This window comes from Notolabrus celidotus, chromosome 22 (genome assembly GCF_009762535.1).
Source record: "Notolabrus celidotus isolate fNotCel1 chromosome 22, fNotCel1.pri, whole genome shotgun sequence".
Taxonomy (NCBI): Eukaryota; Metazoa; Chordata; class Actinopteri; order Labriformes; family Labridae; genus Notolabrus; species Notolabrus celidotus.
Genome location: NC_048293.1, coordinates 9,441,895 through 9,468,501, shown reverse-complemented (window position 1 = coordinate 9,468,501; position 26,607 = coordinate 9,441,895). Strand labels below are relative to the sequence as shown.

Sequence of the window (26,607 nt, the reverse complement as noted above, 5' to 3'; positions counted from 1 at the left end):
TATGAACGGACGAATTTTTAAATTCAAAACATTCAGCAACATTTATCTTCATCTTGAATGCGTTTTGGAGATTTTCAGAATGTTGTGGCACCAAAATGCGCCAGCAGAGGGTGCAACAACTTGTTCAACAATAACTAAACATCACTGTACTCTATGTAGATTATGCAACATTATTCTCAACATTCATCTCTTTTCTTTTATTTCCCTTTCTTCTCTCTTGTTTCCTCCATGCAAGCCTTTATTGTCTAACAACTTCAAACTTACCTCCATTTCAATGTAACACGTCCTCTGCAAATGATACATCATCTGATTAAAGAGTCAGTCCCAAATAGAAATATTATAGTTTTATTCTCATTTCAGTGAAAGAACCACAAACAATTCAAATACAAGGATCATCAAAAATAAAGTGCAAAAGCCTTTTGTGTCAGACTAAAAAAGAATCACATCTGGGTGTTGGGCTGACACCAAGATGTCTCACAAAATATCTCTGCGATTTCTTCATTATACAAACAGACACTTAATAAGACAGACACTAATCTGCTTGAGTCTTAGTTTAGAAGACCCAGACAATATACATTGAAGAGTAAACCACATTTAGTTAGTAGTATTTCTCAAACATAGATCTTTTATATTGTCTTCATCTGAAGTTTAAACTTATTCTACATTTACTCATAACCCTATGTGGTCTTCTGGAAATGTACACACTTAAGAGAAACATTGTCAAGCCAATACAGTCTTTTTCCTCATTATTTCAGTTGTGATCAAACATCTGCAAAAAATAAAAGTCCAAACTGTAAGAAACTTATGGCATCTAAAATGTGAACACTGACTGTAGCCAAGAAGCAATTCTTCATAACAAAGTCTCAGTTTTCTGTTATGTATCATCCTTCATGTAATCCATTGTGTCAGTGTATGGTACCACTTTGTTCATGGTGTTTATTTTTGTTAAACAAAAGGACATCTTGTCATCTGTGTAGTCACCAGCAGTGGCTCAATTCGTGGAGATTGACGGCGTCGACATTGACGCTTGAGTTTCCACAGGATTCAGTCAGCACACAGTATGAAGACAGCAGATCAGTCAGTGCCTGTTGTGAGACCAAACCCTCATTCCCTCTGTTATGTGTTTTCTAATGATGGAGTTTCATGTATGGTGACTGCAGTGGAGCCGCTGTTGGTGCTGTTCTGCTCTATGTGGTTTTCCTCCAGGCTGCTAAGCTCCGCTCGGGGCAGCCGGAAGCCGTTGTCTGGGACAGGGCTTGAACTGGGGATGCTGCCTGTCACAGAGTTGACCCCTATGGGGCTCATCGGTATGCTGCTTTGTAGGGTGGATTGGGACAGCTTCTGACGAGGTTTGGAGCCGCTGCTGGCTCCCAGGACTCTGGAGACATGTGTCCGCCTGGCAACAAAACAAACCATGACTTTAAGATGGCTGTAGTTAGCAAAATTAGAGGTGATGTACAGCAACTGTTTCTTTATTAGATATACTCAATAAATATGGCCTCTATTTACAAAGGCTTTCAACTGTTATTTACTTGTGGACCTATTACTACAATTACAAAAAGTGCCACAATGAGTCGAATTAAAATTGATAAAAGGGGGGACAATTCTGTAAACATATTGAAACACATTGATGAGAACTTTTAAATCTAAAAATAGAATAGAACAGCAAGGACAAAGAGATATGGGGACAGGGCTTTCTCCATCTGTGCCCCAAAACTGTGGTATTCTCTTCCACCCACCATCCGATTCTACCCCTCTGTCAAGACAAAGTTGTCTCAAAACGCACTTTTATTCATTAGCTTTTAACTGCCCCTAACCACACTGGCTCAGATACTCACTTCACTGTTAATTGTATTTCTTGTCATCACTGTTATTATTACTGTTAATTTCCTTTTTAATTATATTGCTCTCTTACCACTCTTCTTTCCCTCTCTATTCCTCTGTTTGTGTGTTTTGGGTTTTTTTGTTTTGTTTTGTTTTTATTTCATTTTCTCTCTGTTTTCCTCATTTTCTTGAGCACTTTGGACCAACGGTTTTTTGTGTGAAGTGCTATATAAATAAAGTTGATTTGATTTGATTTGATTTGATAGATGAACGAACATTTTAGTACAAAGTCCCAACATTTTCTAAATACATATAATTCTTCTTGGCATAAAGTTGTTTTCCAATCTTAAATTGTTTCATCATGTAAGTAATGTTAAGATTCCTTCCTCCTCAAATCCTCAAATTAAAGTTTAAACATACTACTATCATCTCTCTCTCTCTCTCTCTCTCTCTCTCTCTCTCTCTTTCTCTCTCTCTCTCTCTCTCTCTCTCTCTCTCTCTCTCTCTCTCTTTCTCTCTCTCTCTCTCTCTCTCTCTCTCTCTCTCTCTCTCTCTCTCTTTCTCTCTCTCTCTCTCTCTCTCTCTCTCTCTCTCTCTCTCTCTCTCTCTCTCTCTCTCTCTCTCTCTCTCTCTGTCTCTCTTAACCTCTATCGCTCTTTCCAACCCCAACTCGGTCGAGGCAGATGTCTGTCTAACATGAGTCTGGTTCTGCTCAAGGTTTCTGCCTGTTAAAAGGAGGTTTGTCCTTGCCGCTGTAACTAGCTAAATACTGCAAGGTGTAATGCTCATGGTGGATTAAGATGAGATAGGATTGAGTCCTGTCAGTAAGACGGGACTGGATCATATCCTGTCTTGATGTTGGGTCTATGTTAATAATTTAACATAGAGTACGGTCTAGCCCTGCTATGTTTGTAAAAGCGTCTTGAGATAACGTTTGTCGTAAATTGGCGCTATATAATGAAAGATTGTTTGATGATTGATTGAATGCTGTTGAAGTCAGATCATATGGAATTTTGTTTGACCCTTTAGATTAATGGTATCACAATTTCCTGGTCCTGATCCTTAAATACAATAGAAAATTAGGAACTACTTTTATGCAAATACTATAATAAGTATTCATAATTCTATATACTTAACTTTACAGAGAGGTTTTTAAAACATATTGTAATGCAGTTATAACTGTCTTTAAAAATGATTCAGATAGTCTAACTGTATTCTGAAGAAAGCATGCCATCACATGTCTGACTTGTTGACACACTGTAAGTGACCTGTCACATTGGACTATTACGTGGAGATCTTTCTTAAAGGGGTCACAGGCTAAATAGTTTGTGTACTCTAAGAAAACCTTTGAAATGTACAAATGTTTTTATTGACACAAATCACAGTCTAAGCCTGATAAAGGGTTTAAAAGGTGCAGCGGCTGCTGTCTGGTCCTTCCTGGAGTGGATAAGAATAGCATGATTGTTCGTTCCACGGCCCGTGACATTCACTCTGCAATGGAATTGCCTTGTCACACTGGAATGTGGTCCTACCTGTTGTAAGTCTTCAGAATGATCAGTAGAATGGCGAGAATGATTATGATGCCAATGACGATGACAGCGATCATCGCCCCAGAACCTGATCGACAGAGGGAGAGAGAGAGAGAGAGAGAGAGAGAGAGAGGAAGGAATGAGGGATGCACTTTTTAAAAGGCTGCTCTTTAATTGATTGTCTGTTCTTGAATTTGCATGTTACATTTGACATTAAACTTATTTTGTGTACCCTCGAGGCAGAGGCAGAGTTTGGTTGCTTAGCAACGGCATCACCCACAAGCAAACAGAACATGGCAAATAGTTTCTATTAAATGCACAAGTGCCACTCCTGTACAAACCATCCAAATTAGACTGAATGCCATAACAGGTTCTTATTTATGAGGCTCGGCTTATCAAAGACTTTTTTGGACCCTGAGGGACGTTCTGAGATGTGATGGTGAACATGATGCATGAGGATTTCTTATATCTGTGTGATAATCAAAATAAATACAATATTGAATTCTTACTCTGGATGAGTACTTGTTCCTTGGATTTGGTGACGGCTGTGGTGTTCACAGGTGTAGTGCTGCTCACAGGTGAGACAGTTGAGGCTTGCATCTTCAGCATCAACCTACACAGGCAAAAAAAATGTATTAAGTCAACCAGATATGATCTCAAAGCACCGTATCTGTGGAGGAGACAGATATTTTCAGATAACAAATCAAGAACAGCTTATGATTTGAACAGGACATTATTTGAAATGGATCTTTTATCCACAGCAGGAACAGAGGGAGCGGTGTCAGTAGAAACCACAGGAAGGAGGATCTTCACCAGAACAGAATGTATAAAGCACTATTAAAAGCAACCTTTACTACATAAGGACTGATGTTCCTGCCAAAGTAGAGCCATAGCTAAGATCTGTTTTTAATAACAAGTCAGACTGTAAACTTCTTTAAAAAGAAAATACAAAGCAAAGCACGCCTTCACCACAAACCACTGAGTACTGAAAAACTGTTCCTGAATGACTGAACAACTTTGTGTTTACTCTTCGTCAGCTGGCTTTCAGATCACACAGCAGGTTCATACATCACTGCCATGTCTGCCAAAGCTTTACACAAACACTTGATTTTAAATAGGCTGATGAAAAAAGTTTGCACAGTGCTGCATCAGTATGGGCCCTTTTTTACAATTGTGCACACTGAAATTAACAGCAACCATTATCCACATTTAGCTCCAAAACGTTATAAAAACAATGTGACTTTTTAAAGGTCACTTCTTTATCACATTTAGAGCAATATTTGAGATCTTTTTCACATTTAATTTTGTTATAAAAAATATATTTAAGTTACAATCACTGTTAAATCCAAATGCTAAATATAGATATACATTTTGAATCCAAATGCTAAATCTAAATCTAAATGTTCAACACAAATTAAAATTTTAAATCTTAACGTTAAATCTAAATGTTAAAGCTAGGGTTGGTAGTCACGGAAAACTAGCATGAATTAGAATGTAGCATTTCCTTGGGACTCCGCCTTTTTAATAAAGCTTATAGTCAGAGGCTTGGACCAGCTCTTAGTTATGCTACTTTAGGCTTAGACTGCCGGGGGAACTGGCTGGCACATTGACACACTGGGATCCTATCTCACCCCCCTCAGCATCCCCTAAGGGTAAAACACTTATGACTAACAAGTAGACTGCATCATTCAACCCCACTTCAAAAAAAATAAATCCCTTTAATGCACCAAAACCAACAACAAATTGATAACACCAACAAGACGGTTAAAGAATCTTATTCCAAGTGTGTAAGAGCTCCATTCTTATCCTTTAAAAATAAAAAGAAGAAAAAAGCAAGTGACACATGTTTTGCTCTTTATCAGAAGTGTAGGTGTTTCATAGTGAGTCAATTTCACATGCACCATTCTGCCGCATAATCATTATAAATTCAGCACTAAATCCACAGCTGAAAATAGTCCCTAACAATGTACTCCAACTTGATTGAGGTTTACCAAAATTGCTAATGTCAAGATGCACTTTTGAAATTGTGTGCTCACAGCGTATTTAATCACGCAGCAACAACAAGAAGGCATATTCTCAGATGTAATGCTGCTTCAGGACATCTTTATAATGTTTTGATTAAAGCACACTGTGATCTTGATCTTATCTGCTGTGTTGCTTTTGTCTCGTGTGAAGCATGGATTGTCTGTCTTTCATTGAGGAGGATCCCTGATACTGTTCAGGAAATAATCCACACACTGCTGGAGGTCAGGGCTGTCCCTGTAAGTGATACTCTTCTTGAGTGAAAAATAACATACCTTTGCATACTCTGAATAGAGCTGCATGAAACTTCACATAAAATAATTATAGCTTCAGTACACCTACATGTAGATTTATAGCAGTTAGTCTTTGTTTTATGAATGTTACCTGTGTGTCTTTTTCTACTTTCTGTACTAGACCCACTCACGTCATCATGTAAGTACGTCATCAGCTTCCCACATAAGACAAGTAGATAATGAGAGCCAATGAGTCATTCCAGCTTGACTACGCGATTTGGTCATTAATTAGATCGCTTCATGTGACGAAAGCATGACCAGCTTTATTATATCACCTGCTTTATCCCCCAAAATATGACATTTTTTGTGCTTGCTATTATTCGACAGCTTCAATGACTAATCCTAACATCATCCAATGCAAGCATATAATTATTCTTTATCATAGCTTTGACAGTGTGGGAAACATGTTATCTTTGAAATATCTTTCTAACTATAGGAGACAGATAAAGAACGATAAATCACTGCCACAATTAAGGCAGGAGTTGGAGTGACGTTGTAATGTGTCCCCTGGGAGTGAAGCACAGTAGCAGCAGCAGCAGCACATAACAGGTGCTTCAAGCGGGCAATATTTGCATCATCTATAAAAAGCAGAAAAGCCTGGTACAAGGAAGAGCAGCACAGACGAACGTGTACACTCACACATGCCCATCTATTAGTCACTGTCTCTGCTTCTCGATTGATGACAGTCAAATTCACAAGAAAGTATGCAAAGCTTTTACTTTTATGGCACCACTGTCTACAAGTGATGGTACCGCTGATGATGCAGAAGTGCTGACAGATATTAGACTGCTGTCACTTTCAAAACTTCTAAGTGATGAAATCCACTGATAATAAAAACAAAAATTATGAAGATACAGTGGTTCCACTTTTGAATTGCTAAAAGAATAAAACAGCATAAAATGAAACAACTTTACTGTTGCCTATCGTTAATGTCAGAAAAATCTGGTCATTATAAATGAAAAAGTGGGAGATACTGTAGATGGCTAACCAAAATGACCCATGTCAGACATGTTTCTTTCCCTTAAAACCCACTAATAGTAGACTTATTATCTTCTGACACTTATACTGCCACTTCAGCAAATCATTTTTTTATTTTTTTAGCTGGGCGCCTACCCTGATTCTAAGATAGTTGACAGGAAAGAGATTAAGCCATTCATTTAAAAAATACACATTCATAAAACAATGTATGAAGTATTAATTTAGTAATTTTGATACCTTGGGCAAAGTTAGTGGTTTCCAGTTGTCTCCTGTCTCTGTGGTAATATAAGCTAACAAGCTGCGACTCAAATGACTTCAAACTTACAGATATAAGAGTTGTGTTGACTCACTTTTTAAATATGTATTATTATTGCCCAGCAAGTCTTGTTAAAATTCACTATCACTCATTCCATATGTGTTATTAGTTTATCTTGTTCAAGTAATTTGTTTAAACTCTTAAAAGATAAGCCTTTGTTGACTAGCCAGTTTAGGTCCATCTCTAAATCCAGCACCCCATGCTCAGAGGCTACTGTTGGCCCTTTGCCGCATGTCATTCCTTACTCTCTCCTCCCTGTCTCTGACACTGTCTGCTGTCCTATCTCTCAATAAAGCATAAAATGCCTAAACTGATCCAAACACATGCTTTGTTTCAAGCAAGGAAATGTCATTTTATGCTTTAGCTAACAACGCTTATGACAGTAGATCTTTAACTCCTATTTATGTAATATCCCTATACTATGTTTAAATATGTACGAGAGTAATATGTTGACAAATACAGAGGTTTGTGTGCTCTGACCTAGAAATAAATATTGCTTAAAAGTTTACATTTCACCACCAAGCAGAGCATATCCTGGAGGCACAGTGAAACTATGTACATTACGGTATGTCACAGTCATTACCTGTGTGACCTGACTGTCATCATTATTTAGAGATAAACTGCACGACATCTTGCAGGAACAAGGTCAAGTTAAGTGTGAAATATTCCACATTTTGAAAACTGGATCAGAATTAAATCTGACTGATGACAGAAACTTCAAGCTACTACTCGATACTTGTGTGTACTGTACGTGTTATATCAAGCTTCCTGCTCAACAGCAAACATTGCATAAACCCACTCCCTCTGTGTTGACATACTATTAAGCGTGGAGATTAACAATGACATATATCATGTTGCTGTTTGCAGAAGTGACAGCTCCTGATAAGTGGATTTGCTTTGGTAACATGGTGTTAGATACAAAGTGCAGATGATGTTAGTTAAATTATGTCTGCCAAATTGTATTCATAAAGACAAAATATAAAATCACAAATTTACCACAAAGGGCCGCCATTGAATTAACAGTTTGACATCAAGTGGTGTTTACACAGTATAGTAATCATTTTACCTGAGGCCTTTATTATTTTACAACAAAAAGTTAACATCTTTTAAACTTAATATAACTAACTGGTTACACATAGTTTCCATACCATCAAAACATAGTCTTTTTGCTGATAGCTACAGTTGTTTTTTCTTATAACTATGATATGAAATGACAATAAAAATATGTTTCTGTATGGACATGTTATAAAGACTCAAAAGTGGTGATGTATGTCACCCAATCTGTCCTAAAATAAATGTTGCCTGAGATGAACTGAACAGTAGCATTTAAGGGTAAATTGTAGTTCAAGATCAAATAAATCTGATATTGAAATCTGAGGTGATCATCTCATGTTTTATACTCTGTTTTGTAGCCAGAATGGCATCGACAGCATCTCCAAAATTGTCATATCATATGTAGCATCCTTTGTTAACAAGACGTGGCGGTGTAATTGTAGCAAGTAAAAGATATTCTTTATTGTCCCAGGGGGGAATTTAGTTTTCACTGCAAAACTAGGTCATCAAAAAGTATATCACCTGTTCACACCAAACTGCAGTAGAAGCATCCAGTATTTATGGAAAAAGATACAATCTCATATAAATATTTATAGCAAGGTTTGTCCAGAGATTTTTATGTCAGTTTGGCACATACCGATGTTTCATAGTGGGTGGATGTTTTAACTCTGACAGAATGAGGTGTGTCAGCAGAACTAGGTAATACATCAGACTAATTACAGCCTAGGTCCATCTTCGGTAAAGGTCAGGAGAGCCTTCAATTATGGCATCAAAAGGTAACTCACACTCACTCACAAAGTGTTGCTACCGCTTGTACTACTAAATATCCTTCATGACTTCTGCCCAACATCCTAAAGCATAAAAAAAGATGCCACAAAGCTTCCAAATTAGCTCATTCAGTAAATTCCCTGGGCGGTTAACATTGCCAAAAGTGCCACGTATAAACATAAACTAATCTGTTGCATAAGTGTTGGTGTTATATAATATCACATCGCCAATTAAAAATAATATCAAAGAATGACAGGCTGTGGGAAAATATGCTACATTAGAAAGAAGTAGATGCCAATACATTTCCTAAAGGGTATTATCACAAGTTTTGGAAGCATCCTTTTTCGATTTTAGCTATGAGTTATGTGAAGTTTGATCCCACAGTTGTGTCTGTACCTGAAATTAAAGCCAGCAATGGCATAGCTTAGCCTAGCTTAACTTTATATAAAGCTTGAAAAAGGGGCAACAGCTTGCTTTGCAGTCCATAACTAAACCCAAATAGCAGTGTTTTCTTTAAAAGTAAGCTCAATGAAAAATTGTCAAATATGGGGATAAGGCTATGTCCTGAACCATGTGCTGGACTATTTCTTGGCTAAGCATTTGCTCACAACACTTCGCTCAACATAAAGTTGGAAAAAAGAGGAAACACCTATCCTGGTGCCAGACAGTTTGAACAAACATTTGACAGTCATGGAGGTTTAGTTATGGCTATGTGCTGGACCTCTCTATGCTACCAGCAGTGAATGTAAAACAACCAACCGTTCATTCCTTTTAAAACTTTTTTTGCACAGTTTATACTAATATCTGTTAAATGTGTTGATAACTGAGCCTCAGTGTTGTTTTAAGGTTTCCTTTGTTTCTTTAGGACTGTTTTTGGTTTCACATAGTTAGGTTAACCAACTAAATAGCTAGCTAGCTAGCTATCTGAAAGGAATTACCAGACATTTTGGAAGCATCCTTTTTCAATTTTTGCTATGAGTTATGTGAAGATTGGTACCACAGTTATGTGATGAAATTAAAGCTAGCCAGAATGTAGCTTAGCCGAGGGTTAGTTTAATATAAAGCTTGAAAAAGGGGCAACAGCTTGCCTTGCGTGGTCCATAACTGAATCCATCTACCAGCGTTTTCTTTAAAAGTAAGCTCAATGAAAGCTAGCTAGATGATTCAGTGAGATAAAGCCATAACTTGCTTCTTAATGCCTAAGTGGATTTGAAAGTAGTTTAAATCTTCTTATCTTTCTACCAACAAGAAAGCGAACAACTGTTTCCATTAAATATAAAATGATTCATAGTATTCCTGATTCATAACAGCTTGGGTACCAACAAGTAGCCTATAAGCAGCAGGCAACTTACTTAGCCACATATTGTAAACATGGATCTTTAATCTCCATGAAACAGAGGGGGAATCTGGATGTAAAGACAAGCAGCTTGTTGAAGGATATGGCAGAAAATTGTTCCTGACTTGACAAAAAATTTGGAATAAAATACACTGCAAGTCACCATTATATTAGTTCAAAACACACAGGGTACAGGAATGAGTAACCACATCTAATCAGAGCCCTTTGTTTTTGACGTCAGTATCTGCTTCCTCATCAGCCAGTCTCCTTGCTGTAATAACAGTTTTGTTTGTTGTTCCACAATCTGCAGCCACTCGCTCACGCTGCAGACTCAATATCCTCTCACCCCCCCAGGAAACAAATCGTTTATTGGTCTCGCATACCAGAAGAGGAACTATGTAGATTCCTCATTTTAAAGAGAAAAAATCCAGTCAGAGCTGTCGTCTGTCCTGACCTTTCCCCCCTGCATGTGCTCCTAATATTAAACATAATCACACCAGCTACCCCTGATCACATGATGATAAATACATTCAAAGTCTGACCTTCATCAAATGACAATCAGAATCAACACTTGAGCTGTCAATTTGAAGCAGGTTAACACAGGTGGAGCTATTAGTTATACAGTCGCAGCAGAGAGGTCATCTCTGTAACGTCAGATGTAAATCTATCATTTGTTTTCCAGATGTCACACTGAAGAGGGATTTAACTACCACTTTTATCCACCTCCATCAGTCACATGGGGATTTACGACAGCTTTAACAACTCTTTAATGCAGCATACTGTGTACATAAATTATAGATTGAAGACGTGTGAATAGAAAGGAGGAAATAAATATCACTACTTTCTCAGCCATAAGTCTGAGAGTGAACTTTGATAGCTGTGAATCAAAGTGCTTTAACTCATAAGAAATAATCTGTTATTACATAGCTGAAGATCAGGCTACATTGTCAATGAAATACACAGCTAAAACATTTAAATAACACATTTTACAATTCTTGGTCCATTAGAAAAGTTAGATTTTGTGAGGTTACATAGTGTTGACTGTGAAGATTTCATTCCTAGATATCTCGGCCATATGATTTTTTGTGATAAAACATTCCAGTTGTATGTTTATTCAATTATTTGAGGTTTTTTTTTTTCAAATGTGGTCATGTTTATCCCAGTACATTTTTTTAAATTCCATATAATCAATTAAACGTTTTCTCAATTACACAATAACTTTAGACTAGAAGAAAAAAACTCCTTCGTCATTAAGGGTACAGTAAGTTGTGTTGTTATTGCAGTCACAAAGAGCTTAGCTAAAGATTATTTTTCTCTCTTTCTTTGTTTGGTCTATGACACAAACTCTTATTCTTGCTTCAAAAAATGTCTGAGTACTTCATTCACTGAAATGAATTGTAAGCTGCTTGTCAACATTTATGAAAATTAAATTGCTAAATTGTTCTTCTTCCTGAAACAAAGTGGTCACAATCACACCCTGGATAAATTAAAGCCTTTTAAATTCATCAAGCCGTGACGTAGGGTAACAGATTTTCTGGATTTGTTGACATGGTCAAGAGCTAATTAAAGAACCTGTCAGTCAGGGGCATCTTCATAAGTCAATAATTGACAACTATTTTTTGTACTAAGATGGTTTTGATATAAAAGACTTACAATGAATTCAGCGATTATCCCTTTAAAAATGGTTTGATCAGAACATTTTTGCTCAATTTTTTTCCGGGTTTTCATTTACCATCAGGACACTCTGTTCTTCCACGAGTAATAAAACCAATAATCAGATTAATGCTTTAAGTAACACATTCCATGACTAACACTACATGTTAGTCAGAATTAAGTCATGCAGTAGATCTGGGTTTCCTTTTGATTCACCCTTTTGCTTGTTGTATTGTACTCAAACTTCATCACTATCATCTCTCTCTCTCTTATTCTCCTCTATCCCTCTTTCCAACCCCAACTAGGTCAAGGCAGATGGCTGTCTAACATGAGTCTGATTCTGCTCGAGATTTCTGTGTGTTAAAAGGACGTTTTTCCTGCTGTAGCTAAATACTGCGAGGTGCAATGCTCATGGTGGATTAAGATGAGATAAGACCAAGCGGCAAACTCCGGTCTCAAACGATGAAGCCAATGCGGAAGTGATATAAACTGCAATACATCGAAAATCCGCTTGAGGCTGGCTGCAGAAACACCGGAAACCACATAGATATGAATGGGAAAAAGACGATCTTTGCAGCATTAATAAACATGTTTACAGCCTGGTTCAAAAAACGGCTTGGCCCTACAATGCTAATCTCTCTAATGGCACACACTGTACAAGGTGTGAATTTTTTTCTAACTTGATGGTTAAGAAGATATTAAGATTATGAGTTTTGCCCAAATAAGGACATGACTGACGTGACTCCCGGTCAGGAACACACAGCCATTGGCTAAGAGACTCGCACTACGTCACACTCTGCCTAGTTGAGTTCCGCATTACCAATATGGCTGCTGCCGTCGATTTGCTTCAAAACAGCTCTCAGGAACAGATGGGTGACGTCACGGATACTACGTCCATATTTTATACAGTCTATGGATAAGACTGCCAGTAAGAGGTGGATGTTTGTAAAAGCGTCTTGAGATAATATTTGTTGTGATTTGGAGCTGTACAAAGATTGATTGATTGATTGATTGATTGATTGATTGATTGATTGATTGATTGATTGATTGATTGATTGATTGATTGATTGATTGATTGATTGATTGAACTTCCCATTTCTATATATTAATGAAGAGCTCATTTGTGGATAGGTAGATGTAAACATATTGTACATGTGTCTGGTATATGTAATGTAACATTTGCATCCAATTTGTATATAAAAGTCTCCTGTGAGGTGTCCTGTAATACATATTTTTAAAATGTTTTTGATGTTTTTGTCCATAACTGCCTGAGAACTGCTGACATAATTAATCTACTGTGCTAATTCCAGTATATTAAGATTGACCTGTATTGCTGATTGTTAATTAGTGTGTACTGCTTTAATCCAATACACAAAGTATATAAAAAACAGCAACAAGCTCATTTTGCGCATAGGAGAAAGTCTAGATTTCGTGGCTGTTTTCCGGTCAAGTTAGCCATGCCCCTGATTAGGCAAAACTCGTAGCCTAAGCTTAATATCTTCAAAATGAATTAGTTATTACAAAATATAATAATTAATACTTTGAACAATCATCTTATTTTTGAATTGTTAAAGAAGTAAGCTAAGAGGATATATTTATCTCTGTTGTTTATCTTTTTAAAGTATAAAGAATTATACACAGGTATAACAACTGTATTACACAGTAATAACAACTGTATAACAACTACTATGAGTGTGTACTGTAATGATAGTAGTTCAATTTGCTATTCGTTTATGATTAATAATTCTAAAAGTGTGTGTGCGCACAGATTTTTAAGTTTGCCCACCCTGGCCAATAAAGTCTGTTCACACCCCTGTGTTTGCAGATATATCACAAAATGAATGGATGTAAGGAAGCATTACCCTTTTGACTTTGTTTCGCACCTTATACATTTTGATATTCTTCTCATTTTTGATGCTGTATAATTTAAATCAGATCTAATTATAGTGTCTTTAAAACTGTAAAAACACTGGTAGATTTAGGATTAAAAGCTTAAAATGTACACCTTAAATATGGTACAAACTGGTCAGTATCTCTGACATTATCTCCTAATTAGGCTTAGCCTAATTAGCCCATATAAAAAATAATTCTAGTTTTAGTTGCAGCTTTTATGTAACAATAGTCATTAACCTAAGACACCAATGACTGTAGTTTAATTAAATAAGTGAAGAGGAGAAGCAACTTTCCTGTTCTGCTTACATAATCGCAAATTATGTTCTAGGAATATCCAAACTGTGAAATACATTACAATCAAGCTTAAACAATAGGAAAACAAACACTGGAGAGCTTTGAATTAGAGCAGTTGTACTGTACAAACAGCAGTCATATTTTCTAACTAGCAGTGGTGACTAATGGGATGATAAGTGAGGCTGTTCCATCGAACAGATACTCATCAAAAACAGATATAAAGAGCTGATAGTGGTGGGAACCCAAAATGAATCTTCATAACTCAGATGTAAATCCGTGTCGTTCCACTGGTTGAACAGTAACCAAAGTCTGAAAATTGCTGTATGGAATGTGGGCTATTCCCTTTCACTTGAGTCACCTGTGTCCCGCCATATTGTCTGGGAGAACCCCTGCTCTCACTGTACACACACAGAAACACTAAAGAAAGAATGAACTGGAACGTCACTGCCAGTCACAAAGAAACAAAAGGTGAAGAAGAAGAGAAAGAGTGAAAAGCAGAGATTTGCTTTCTGACTTACCTTACCGTCTCCTCTTTGATTCCAGCCCAAGCTTTTTCCAGATGGGAGTCTGAGCAGCGCTGAGCCCCCTCCCTCAGCTGACTGAGGGGGGCATAGTCCACAGGTGGAGGGCTGACAGTCACGGCAGCTCTGAGGAGGGGACACAGGTGTGTAGAAGAGTCTGTGAGCTGCACCGAGTGAAAAAATCCCAGGTCCCAGGTGCTGCTACAGTCACAGTCCCTTAGGTCCGAACAGACAGGACAGGATCAAACACAGGGCTAAAAACAAGCAGAGATAACTCTGTGTGTGTATGGTTTGTGTGGGAATCACAGTGTTTATGAGAAGGGGAGGAGGTGAGTGAGGAGGAGGAGTAGGCTCCACGCTTGCTCACTTGTTGCTCCTCGCTGAGTGTAATAATGTCAGGCAGCTGGTTTTTCAGGTCCTTCTGCCTGGCCCTTAGGCGTGCCGGGGCCAATGATCAAAAAGAGAGGCGCCTCTCCAGAACTGTCTGCTCTGCCCGGCTCTCACTATGACTATAACCCAATAAGCTGCAGCTGACAGGACCTTGGACATGGACTACGAAGGGTGGGGCACTGAGTGTTTAGTAACAGTACGCACATGCAAGTCCCAGTGTGTTCGTCATAGATTTGGATCTCTGACAATCATTGTAAATCTACCACTTTCATATTGATAAGCGAGTGCAAAGATGATGAAGTGTATTCTGAAGGGCAATAAGGTCATATTTTGTGATTACCCATTAGCTGCATCATGTACTGTATATAAAGATGGATGAGGCAGCTCCCCAAAAGTGAAGCCAAAACATCCCCACACTCTACAGACAGGCCTGACAAAGTGTAGGTCATTAACCCTTCTTCCTCCATGTTAACAGATGGGACATACGTCAAACTTTAAAATCAAATACACATTGAAGAAATGTTTTTTAAATTAGATCTTCTCATGCTTATTTATGTCCAAATATGTTTTTTCTGTGAAGTTTATTTTTTAATAATTTAAAAAGGAGCTCCTGTGGTGCTGTGTGCACAAGATAGCTGAGTTGAGGAGAAACAGTTGGAAAAAGATATGCTGCTATGCTGTAGACTGTACCAACCTGAGGGATATTTTCTGTTGTATCGATAAGGAATGGGACATCAATACCATGGCTCCAAATGTGATAGATAAAGCAGCTCATCACTGAAGTTATCTTGTCAACACTTTGATACATGAGAGGAGGTAAAGACCTGTCGTTCATCTCTATGCACAGTCTATGGCTAGTGCCCAGCTACCTGTTATGTTCTAAAACAGGGGTTCCCAAAGTGGGGGTTGAGACCCCCTGGGGGGCTGCGAAATATTTTTTTTTTAAGTAATCTAAAATTTTGTATATTGCCATTACGGTAAATATATATTTTTTAAAATTAATTCATTTAGAAATAAAACCTTGCAAATTTTTTTTTTCATTACTTTTCTGCCTTTCTTTAGATGACCCCTAAGGTTAGGGTTGGAGTTAGGGTTAGTTTACAGTTAATTAACAAAAGCATCAGAAGCAGCGAATAATTCATAACAGCACAGGAAACACAGCCACATGTGCATGTAGGTGGCTACTTTCCTGCAGACTAGCTAAATTAAGTAGCTAATGTTACCATGTTGTGCTTTTACACAATACAAAAAGAAAGGCTTAACTTCACAGCTAACATAATGTTAGCCTGGGACAACTGAGTAGTTTTTGATTTAAAAAGTTACAAAGTGTTAACTAAAGGAATTTTAGCATGTGATGGTACTTCCTCTTATTGGCTGTTATCTCAAGCAGATTTCAAGACATAATTTACTTGAATAGATAACCAGTTTCCCTCTAGACTTTCACTATCAAACGTCTGTTCAATTGTTCTTTTATCAGCTGGTATGTAACCTACATTTATATGACAACTTCCCATCTTGAGCATGTTTTCTGTGGAAAATGGAGGCATTGTGAATATAAAGAATGGACAACAAGCTTTTGTATGAGCATGTAGACAAATGATGTGCTGTCAATGTTATCACTAATCCCTTCATCTTTGTAGGAACATGTTTTATGTATCTAGTTGAAAATTAACTTTGTGTATTAATATAATAACTGTCCAAAGGGTACTGGGTGTGTGTGTGTGTGTGTAGTGTGTAAGAGATATAGCCTTTTCTGTTCTTTCTTCTCAGAGGACAATGAGCTCTTTTCAAACACTTGGCAACATTTGTGTGAAAGTTATCCACTGAATAGAAAAATGTTTTTAAGGGCAATAATATGCCAGTAAAGTGCTCCACTATCAGTCTTTCCCTCACTGTAAAGCAAACAAGCCACCTCATGTTTCCTCCGGAGGCGATGTGGTGCCCACAACTATAAAGTAACTCAGTACTTAGCCTTTGTGAGAAAGTGTAACTTAACTTCCGACACTCTTTGTGCTACTTCATCCAATGCTCTACTTAAGATGTGCACAGTGCTGGTGTCGCCATGTTGAGTGGCGGAAGACGATAACATAAGCAGGAAAGCTGGAGGTCAAATTTCAGAGAGAGGAATGTAACTTTCAAAATGGCATGGTGGTATCATGTTGGTTTCTCTCTGGTGCAAATGTTGTAAACAACCTGCGTACAGGGTTTTTAGATTTCCCTGAAGGTGTGTCATTGTACATTAATTGCCTCCATTACCCTGCTTTCTTACTAATCACACGGGTGTGTTAAATACTTGACCCTGATTGTTCAAAATTCCATGACAGCAGCAAAAGGCAACGCTTGGAACATCCTGATCACTTGTCTGCTCACTCTGTCAAGATTCTAATTTGTGTAAATGGTAAATGGTAAATGGAATGGTACTTATATAATGCTTTTGTAGTCTTTCTGACCACTCAAAGCACTTTTACACTACTCATTAAATTCACCCATTCACACAACATTCACTCACTGATGGCAGAGGCTGCTACAGTAGGGACCATCAGTCTTAGCTAATCTCATTCGCACACATTAACACACTGCTGAACAACAGTGGGAGCAATTTAGGGTTCAGTGTCTTGCTCAAGGACACTTCAGCATGTGACTGCCAGAGCTGGGATTGAATCACCAACCTTACAATTGATAGACGACTGACTCTACCCACTGAGCCACAGCCGCCCCACCTGCTCATTATACATTATGCTTTACTTAGCATTAAAATAGATGAAGCGTAACATATTGCCATCTGAAGCTTACAAGAATATATCTTATTTCTCTAGATATTCTTCCAGTCTTTTCTTCAGTGTTGCTGTTTTGACTTATGTATTGTCTAATTAACTTCCCAGAAAGCAAGGTGGCTCCGAGCCAGTGTTGAAATCTATCACAACCCCCAAATTTGTTAAATATTGTAAGGTAAAAAAATATTGACTCAATAAGTCTTTCTTATCACATTAAAACAAAATCTCTTTGAAAGTACTTACATGAAAATATTGGAAGAAAATATCACTTGGGTGCCAAGTGGTTGTACATTTATTGGCAGAAGATATGCTCCCCAATGGGCCAAGTGGGTTTAAATATTTTGGCCAATAAAATTGTGCTTTCATTTTCTGGCATACAGAGGGTCTCAAAGGGGACAAGTGATTGTCAGTTATTTGGAGGAAAAAAATGTGCCTAAGACGTCAAGTCAGAGTAACAGTTCTGACAGACATGTTTCCTTAACATGCCTGGTGAGTGTAGAATATTGGGGGTACAAAAGTGTCCCCAAAGCACCTAGTGGCAGTGCTTTTCATTGGACAGTGTGTCCAGTTTCATTAAAATTTTGCATACATAAGTGTTCTAATGGGGCTAAATGGGTGTAAATTATACAACAGACAACTTCTCCTGTAGGGTCCCTGCGGATGTTAAATTTTGGAAGTATTTAAGTGTCCCAAAGGCACTTATAGTGGGTGTAAATGTTCTGATGAATATGACACACATTTAGCGTCACAGGACACACTTTTTTTATTAATTTTTTTCATTATTATTATTTTTGTATAACTATATATAGATATAAATAAATATATTTTTAACCCCCGGAATTTAACAGTCATGTAAACTGTCATCCAGCCTTATCTGTTTCACTATTATTATTATTATTATTATTATTATTATTATTATTATTATTATTATTATTATTATTTTCCTCTTTCATTTCTTATTGATCATAGGTTATTCCTGCTCTATCTTGTTTAAATGTTAATTGTTGTTGCTGTTGTTGTTTGTTGTTTCTTCTTCTTCTTCTTCTTCTTCTTCTTCTTCTTCTTCTTCTTCTTCTTCTTACTATAATATTTTTACCTGTTAGTCTTTCCATTCTCTAAACGTGCCTTGTTTTTTTGTAATTCTGTCTACCTATCACTTGGTCACCCCCTTCTTGTACAGTACATTTCTTGCACAATAAAAAAATTAAAAATAAATAAACATTTTAAAAAAGTGTCCCAAAGGCACTTAGTGGGTGTAAACGTTCTGATAAATATGAAATATCTCTCAGAAATATCCCCATGAAGCCCAGTTTGTGTCACAAAAGCTGAAATCTCCTTTGTAGGAGAACACATTTTCTTATCTATAAAAATTGACATTGGTCAAACAGATTTCAACCATTCAAAGAAAGTCAAACTCTCCTAATAAAAAAACAATTCTGTTACAGATTAAGGATTCAAAAGATAACATTTCTGTACTTTTCCCGGCAGTAACACAAAGGGTCTTACAGTCGCTGCCAGTCTTTAATCACTCTCTTCCTGAGAAAGATAAAAGTGTTTACTTTCACGGTTTCTTATCACTTTATTGTATAAGGGCGTTTAAAAGCTGAGGTGCAAATGTTTGCATCTAGCCAGAATAAGCCAAGTCATGTCTGTTGTTACAGATTGTGCACTTCTAGGTTACCACTCTACCAAAAACTCATTGTGTATATCTGTGTCAGCTTATGACTCATGCATCACTCAAGATTCCTGCTTGAGCAACTGAGAAAGATGAGCAGTGAAACTTTGGAAAGTACCTCTAAAAGGAACTTCAGTTAAAAACTGTTCCCATTAGCACTCTTGAAGGCTGTGTTAACCTGATCTGTTCCTCTCAGGTGGACACACATCTTCACGTTGAACAGTAAGGGTCATTGTGATGTGGAATTCCTCACTCTTCACCGTGAAGTGAGGCCCCTTTTGAGTCATGGAGAGAAGGACACAAGGTAGTACAGAGTGTGCTTCATCTCACAGATGCTGCTATGCCCTGGCTACCTATAAAATACTGACAGCTGTTGTTTGTTTTGATCAATAGACTAGTGTGTGCGTCAGCAGTGACACAGGTAACATTTATGACCAGCCCCCCCCCGCCTCTTGATTTGAAATATGTAGTGTTTCATAAAAATCAAGGTGCAGACATCTACACAAAACAAAAATATTTTTTGAAAGATGGATATCTTAACCTCTTTTGTGAGCGTTTCTGCTACAGTGAGGTGAGCCTTACAAAACATCCGTTAAAGGAAAAAAAAAGGTCAGTTTGTCAGTTTGAAGGAAGATCAAGAGAAATATATTGTCGTGGAACTCCTGAGCAGTCTTTTGTCTTTTCTTCATGACTGACACAAGGAAACTGCAGCAGTGAAAAACAATAAGCTGCTGACTGTACAGGTCATGGCTGTATTGCCACACAGTCACCTCTGCGTGTGTGTCATAAATGTTATGTCCAATGTTGCTCACAGAAAGAATCATTAACTCAACCTTGCTGTCAGTGTCCTTACTGTTGAAGCAAGGCTCTGGCCTGACACCACGTTAACTGTTGAGAAGGCCTTGAAGTGCAAGTGGCGGCACCACTGCCTTAGCATTAAAGATCAAGATTTAAATACATGTAACTAGCGGTGCAAAAGGCTTTTCTGTATATTTTATGGCTTTGTGCAGAACAGTCAATGCTGAGGAAATAAATCCAAATGGTACTTTATGTTAAAAAAATATTTGGAAAAGGAAACACTTGAGAAGTTTTGAATTTTGGAGGGAAAACTGGGTTATATCGAAGATATTAAGATTACGAGTCTTCCAATGAGAGGCACAGCTGACTGTGGGAACACTGCAGCTGTTGGCTAGGAGGCTCAAACTCCGCCTCTTTACGTCACACTGGCTCCACAGCAGCAATATGGCTGCTGCAGACGATTGGCCTCAATACAGCTCTTCAGAAACAGATGGGTGACGTCACAGCTACTACGTCCATAATTTATACAGTCTATGGACGCCATATGTTCCTGAAGTGCTGTTTTGGAGCCTATCTTTAGAGGGTGCCATATTGGAAATGCTAAACACAGCCTGACTTCGCCTGGGCTACTGTGTGAGGTTAAGAGGCAGGCCTTTAGCCTTTTCGCTAACGGCTATAAGGTGCCCGCCTGTCAATTAAGTTGGCTATGCCCTTATTTGGGCAAAGCGTGTACGTTTAATATCTTAAAAAATACTTAGTTCTAAAAAAAAAATAATGCATAGCTAAAAGCTAATTTTTTTAATAGCTAATATAGCAATAGCATGTGCTTGTGTGTGAGTGGACTCATGAAAATAGTTACTTTTAGATCAATATGCGCTCTAAACCCCACCACAGCACTACTTCTGCCTCTGTGTGTTATTACACCTACAGCGTTTCAATCATGAAGCTGTTTTTTGTACAACAGCAGTCTTTCAACAATCATTCTATAGCCTTGCTAGCTGTAGTAAGATTGATTTTAGAGAGCGCTATGAGGTAAATGCCTTGTCAGCATGCTAGCATATTCACAATGACAATGCTAACATGGCTAGGAAGTCGTGTAATCTTCACATCCTCAATGTTTTTAAGTAGCTTCTTAGCATGCTAACATTCAGTAATTAGCAGTTAAAAAAACTAAACTCACCATTAGCATATTAAAAAGCAAGGATGTTAACACTAACAGTTTAGGGGAGAAGTAATTCTTTTTTTTATATAGCAGACAAAATACAAGATGCTAACTTCACATAGATACAAAATGAGTCTTAAGCCTCTTCTGCTGTGCAAAAGTGAAACCAACCCCCCCAAGATTTTATGCTGGTGGTCTTCTGTTGTAGGGGTCGAATAGTGACCCCCGGTATTGATGTCCCTTCTACCAAACCAAAACACACATTTAACTTACCGATACAATGACGAGAGATCCTTCAGATTGGTACAACAGAACAGCTTCTCTTGTAGCTCTGAAGTAGACAGTTCTGAAGAGTCTAGTCACTCCTGAGTTACGCCAGACTTCCAACAGATCCGAGTCTGGTCCGTCTCCACTCTGCTGTGGTTCGGTTCTGTATGCTCTCATCTGTCAACACCCAGGGCTGCGTTTTCAGAACGCAACGCATAGCGGGACCACTGGACAGCTGGAGTCACAAATCAAGGTTTCCCCACGGTAATTACTGAATCACTGATTATCTGCCTCTCATCATCCATGTCGTATTAACTGGACTCTGAAAACCTGTAACCTGTTGATTACACAGCCGAAACGAAACGGTGCAGAGCCAGAGGAAGTTAACACATTGACTAAAATTGAAACCTATCAGGTCAGTTGCCGTCAGTGTTCTTTTTCTCTTGCTGTTCCTGCTTTGCTAATCCAGCAAACACAGCACACCAGGCCCTGCTTCTTTCAAGATAGCTGTCAATCATGTTGTTATATACCCTTACCAGCATCAAATAAGAACTAACAGGCGGGTTATATGACCTACACTGCAGACAGTCAGTGGGTGGAGCTCCAAATGTTTTGGCTTTATTAAAGGGAAGCTGTCCTGTCATCCCTGTCTATATGACTGAATCTTAATGAAATACTTAATACATGCCTTCAAGTGTTCTTTATCATGTGTTCTTTGCACTTAATTGAATACCTGTGTATGCATCCTAGTTGTGTAGCTCCTAAAATAAACAACACTGACCATGGCTTTTAAGAATAAGTCTTTATGTATTTGTCTATGTGAAACAAATTGCTATTATACTACACAAATAGAAGCGGATACTGTAAGAGACAGAGACCATCTCTGAGAAATAAGTACAGAACATGAAAATACACATACTGGTATCATAGAACTGTAAATTATTGCTTGTTTTGCTACTTTGTTTTCTGGATTCCTACAATACAAGACACAATATTCATATTTCAACAGAAACAGTACAACAGTGACGAACGGCATTATTGACCTTTTTAGTAGACGTTCCCCAGAAATAAAAGAAACATTCAAACAGAGTCCATGTTGAACACAACACAATGACAGTTTGTTTTTGATTGAGCATTGTAAGGACGTTATTAAACATTTTGGATTTTTTTTGTGTTTCTTTTTTCCATTACAACATTGCCAAGAGAAGCCGTAACAAACTGCACACTGGGACTGGCCTCAGCAACAAAAAAACACTTGGCATATGTACATAAATATACATTTTCATTTCAACTGTGACCATAATGCACCCAGTTTGAAACACCATGACCACAGAGAGTAAAAAAATCTTCACGAGTGTCTTCCTCCCGCTGCTTCCTCTTTTTCATCACCCGCCTCAGTAGTTCCTCCAATCTGCTGTCTGCTTAGATAGCCGCAACAGCTTTACAGTAGTGCCAATAAAACTGCACTCCGACAACGCCACACTTTTCAAAAAGAACTTCTTTCTCACAAGATAAAATGAATGTTTCTTGACGACAAACACGCAAACAAAGCCTTTGATTTTGTTTTGTAGTGTCATCCTGCTTCATTTAAAGTCTATCACAGTACTTTCTGTCTACATCTTTACAGCAGCTCACTCACGTTTATCTAGAAGGCCTGAAATTCTCTGAAATTCACCCAAGCAAAAAGGAAGTGGAGTGTTTTCTCTCACTGCAGAATGCTGGTGGAAAGGCTAACCAGGTGATCAGCTTGAGATTAAAGAAAAAGAAAGAACAGAAAAGAGAGAGAGAAATGCTATGTGCTTGTCTGTTTTAGAAGAAGGAAACAAACAAAACACTGACGATAAAGTGCTCACATGCAGACAGACTTCTCTTTTGCTCACTAAATTTTTTACATAGCAAAAATAGTCACGTTAGATTTCATGCTGCCTAATGACAGATAAGGTTTAGACTCACTGCTGACACCCAAAAGCTTTGTGAGGAAAATTGATCTATGTTGCTTTTGAAGCGGTAAAATATTCACTGATATGATGAGGAGATTTGTGGAGGATTAACCAGACAAAAGGAAAAGTATTTGGAGTTTATGTTTGAGTTTAAACTGATTGCTAAAAGGAATTAGTGCAAAAATAAAATTGAAAGTTGCAGTTGTAATGTGTAACTTTGACCTCTTTCTGCCAACTTACATAGTATATGAGTAAATCATGGAAAAATGAGTGACGTATGAGTTGAGTGAATGCTTTGGTTGGTATCTCATGAGGCTATCAAATTTTCCCTTCTCAGCAAAATGCTTTCAGGTAAACTACAAAATCTAGATGGACTATTTCACAAATCTACTGCTCAGATATTTACAGCAAGAAGCAGCACAGTTTTAATTTCTGGTGCGCAGCAGGAGACGGCCAAGAGCTCTGCCAATGCTGGGGGATATCAAGAGATACTCTGTGCAAAAAACCCAATTAGTAAATGGTTTCAGAAGAAAATCCTGACACATAAAAGGTGGGTTCATCAAACAAAAGACATCAAAGATGTGAAATACAACAGAAAAAAAAAATCAGCTTTCCAAACCCCTTGAAGAAAAAGAGGGGGATGAACTGTCTCTGATTCGTCAAATCCCATCAAAAGAGATGAGTGCTGATTTGCCATCAAGTTGAATACTGAACTGTCAGTCTTACAAAAGAACAAAATCATTGTTTCTAAACTCCGTGCAGGGATATGCACTTTCATCAAAAGCGTCACACTATTTCCTGTTTCTTCACAAACATCAATAAAAAAACACCTCAGCTCCTCATCTACGGAAATAACTAAGCATGCAAAAAGTATTGGGGTATCAAATACATAGTAAGAATACACATCGAAGTAGTTCAGCGAAAAAAACAACACCTCTCCAAATAAAAAGACAAAAAGCAAAATCAAGCCAAAAAAAGAAAAGAAAAAACAAGAATCAAACAACCACCACAACTTTGTTAGTCACATATGGCGCTTCGTGCTGTGTGTGATGTTAAATAAGTTCCTTTTTCTTGATATATCTTGTTAGTATTTGTGTTTCTGTACGTATTTTTTTGTTATACAGTATATACATGCAGACAAGAGCGGGAACATCACACACTCAATCTTGATGCAAGCTGAAGCGACAAACCAGCAGATATGCAAATAAATGAAAACAAATTCACACATATGTGTGTATGTGTGTGTGTAGTCTGAGAACACAATTCATAGTAAAAAAAAAGGAAGAAGAAGAAAAATGTCTTTGTGGAGAGGTATGGCAGAACAACAGTGAGACGAAAGGAGAGGTACAAGCTAACAAGCTAACTAACTAGCAAGATACTGACTAGCAAAGAGAGCTGAGTGTGTGTGAAAAGTGACAGGTGCCTGCGTTGGGACAGGTATATTCCCAATCCCTCTTGCAGAAAGGGGGGTTGGTGGGATTGGAGGCAAAGCATGCCCACCGCTCCCCACGCTGTCCGCAAGAATGTGATGAGTGTGTGTGTGATTCTCATCCATCCCCTTCAAGCCGCCTCATTCCATCGCCACGCTCCCCACAAACACCGTCTCTAGAGCAATGTTTGTTGGTTTTTGTTTTTGCTTGTAGTTGAACTGAAATGAGGGGCATCAACGCTCTCTGTGAGTGCAGAGACGAGAGAGAGAGGGCAGGTGTGTCGCAGGTTTTTGTTAAGGGGCGGTCGGGGGCCGCGCCGGTGTCGCGGGGAGGCCTCTCTAGTTGAAGACTTTCGGGGGTCCCTCGGGACGTCTGGTCTGGACAATCTGCTGCTTTGGCCGCGCCGCCTCGTCCTCCTCTGTCTCGCTCTCACACACGTGGACGACCACGCTGGGGGTGGACTCTGTGCCTGCATGAAGCTCGTACTTTTCTCCTAGAAGAGGGGGAGAGGAAGGAGGGAAGACAAGACAAGAGAGGAGAGGGGACGGATATGAGAGGGGGCAGAAGTTAGTAAGAGAAATCTACTTTGCATATCAAGACTTGATCAACCTTATCACTATCATCACTCTTTCTCTCTCTCTCTCTTATTCTCCACTTTCCCTTTTGTCAACTCCAACTTGATCGAGGCAGATGGCTGTCTAACATGAGTCTGGTTCTGCTCGAGGTTTCTGCCTGTTAAAAAGAAGTTTGTCCTTACTGCTGTAACTTGCTAAATACTGTGAGGTGCAATGCTCATGGTAGATTAAGATGAGATAAGATCAAGACCTGTCAGTAAATTTGGACTGGATCGTATCCTGTCTTGATGTTGGTTCTTTGTTAATAATTTAACAGAGTACGGTCTAGACCTGCTATGTTTGTAAAAGCATCTTTGGATGACGTTTGTTGTGATTTGGCGCTATACAAATAAAGATTGATTGATTGATAAACCTGATAAAACCTTTGATCATCTTGTCATCATCAGCTGTGTATTTATTTATGAATATAAATCTGTATTAGGGGAAAGATTCTTCACTCTATGAGCTTTGATTTTTGATTCTCAAGAGCATTTTTAGACATTACTTTGAGTATATAACTTAGTTGAAAAAAATGTTAGAGAATCATGTGAAGACATTTTACCTATAATGTGAGACAGGCTCAGGAGCCTACGTTATTTTGCTCTTTATTTTTGTTTCTATTTATTACACATTGTGGATATTTTTTTACAGCATAGAATAATCTCCTGTTTGTCTGTCTTTGTGTGAGATCAGGTGGGCACCCAGACAAGCCTTCAAGAGAAACAAAACAGCTTTCCTCAGAATAGCCCTGGTATTTGTGCAGATGCCAAACTCAGCGGACTCAGATTGAAGACACACACTTGCTCGATTGTATCACAGTTGCCATGGAGATGAGATTAGACAGCTGGCAGACAGGAGGAAATTGGTCTCGTAGCTTTTTTTTCCTCTGCGGTGCCAAACAGGAAGACGGACAGTGAATGGGAGTCCTGCTGTTACTGCGGAGAGTTGACAGAGGGAGTCAGCGCGCTGTGCTGCAGCCCGACCCTAATCTGATTCCAGGATGTGAGGCGAAGGACAAAGCCACTTCCTGATGCCCCGTGTTGCTATGGTAATGCATCAAAAGTGAGCCTATGAGCT

At 38.3% G+C, this 26,607-nt stretch overlaps 2 protein-coding genes across 6 annotated transcripts in view; both read right to left on the bottom strand.

Annotated features, from left to right (window-relative positions):
• Positions 1-355: 355 nt before the first annotated feature.
• ncmap (non-compact myelin associated protein) lies at positions 356-21,890 on the bottom strand. 3 transcript variants are annotated; one of them, XM_034675831.1, is made up of 5 exons: positions 21,553-21,890; positions 14,478-14,606; positions 3,863-3,966; positions 3,357-3,441; positions 356-1,396 (listed from the first exon to the last, which is right to left on the bottom strand). In XM_034675831.1, exons 3-5 carry the CDS (start codon positions 3,960-3,962, stop codon positions 1,117-1,119), a joined length of 465 nt encoding a protein of 154 aa, XP_034531722.1. In that variant the 5' UTR covers positions 3,963-3,966; positions 14,478-14,606; positions 21,553-21,890; the 3' UTR covers positions 356-1,116. The 3 variants fall into 3 exon arrangements, with proteins under 3 accessions (XP_034531722.1, XP_034531724.1, XP_034531723.1); XM_034675833.1 differs by having other exon boundaries at positions 14,483-14,606; XM_034675832.1 differs by lacking the exon at positions 21,553-21,890 and adding an exon at positions 17,888-17,941.
• A 443-nt stretch (positions 21,891-22,333) lies between these two features.
• Positions 22,334-26,607, bottom strand: part of rcan3 (regulator of calcineurin 3) — a 59,559-nt gene continuing 55,285 nt past the window's right edge. For all 3 annotated transcript variants that reach the window (XM_034675829.1, XM_034675827.1, XM_034675830.1), the window contains one exon: positions 22,334-25,409. In XM_034675829.1, the coding sequence (XP_034531720.1) occupies positions 25,255-25,409 (155 nt within the window). In that variant the 3' untranslated portion in view covers positions 22,334-25,254. The remainder of the gene's footprint in view (positions 25,410-26,607) is intronic.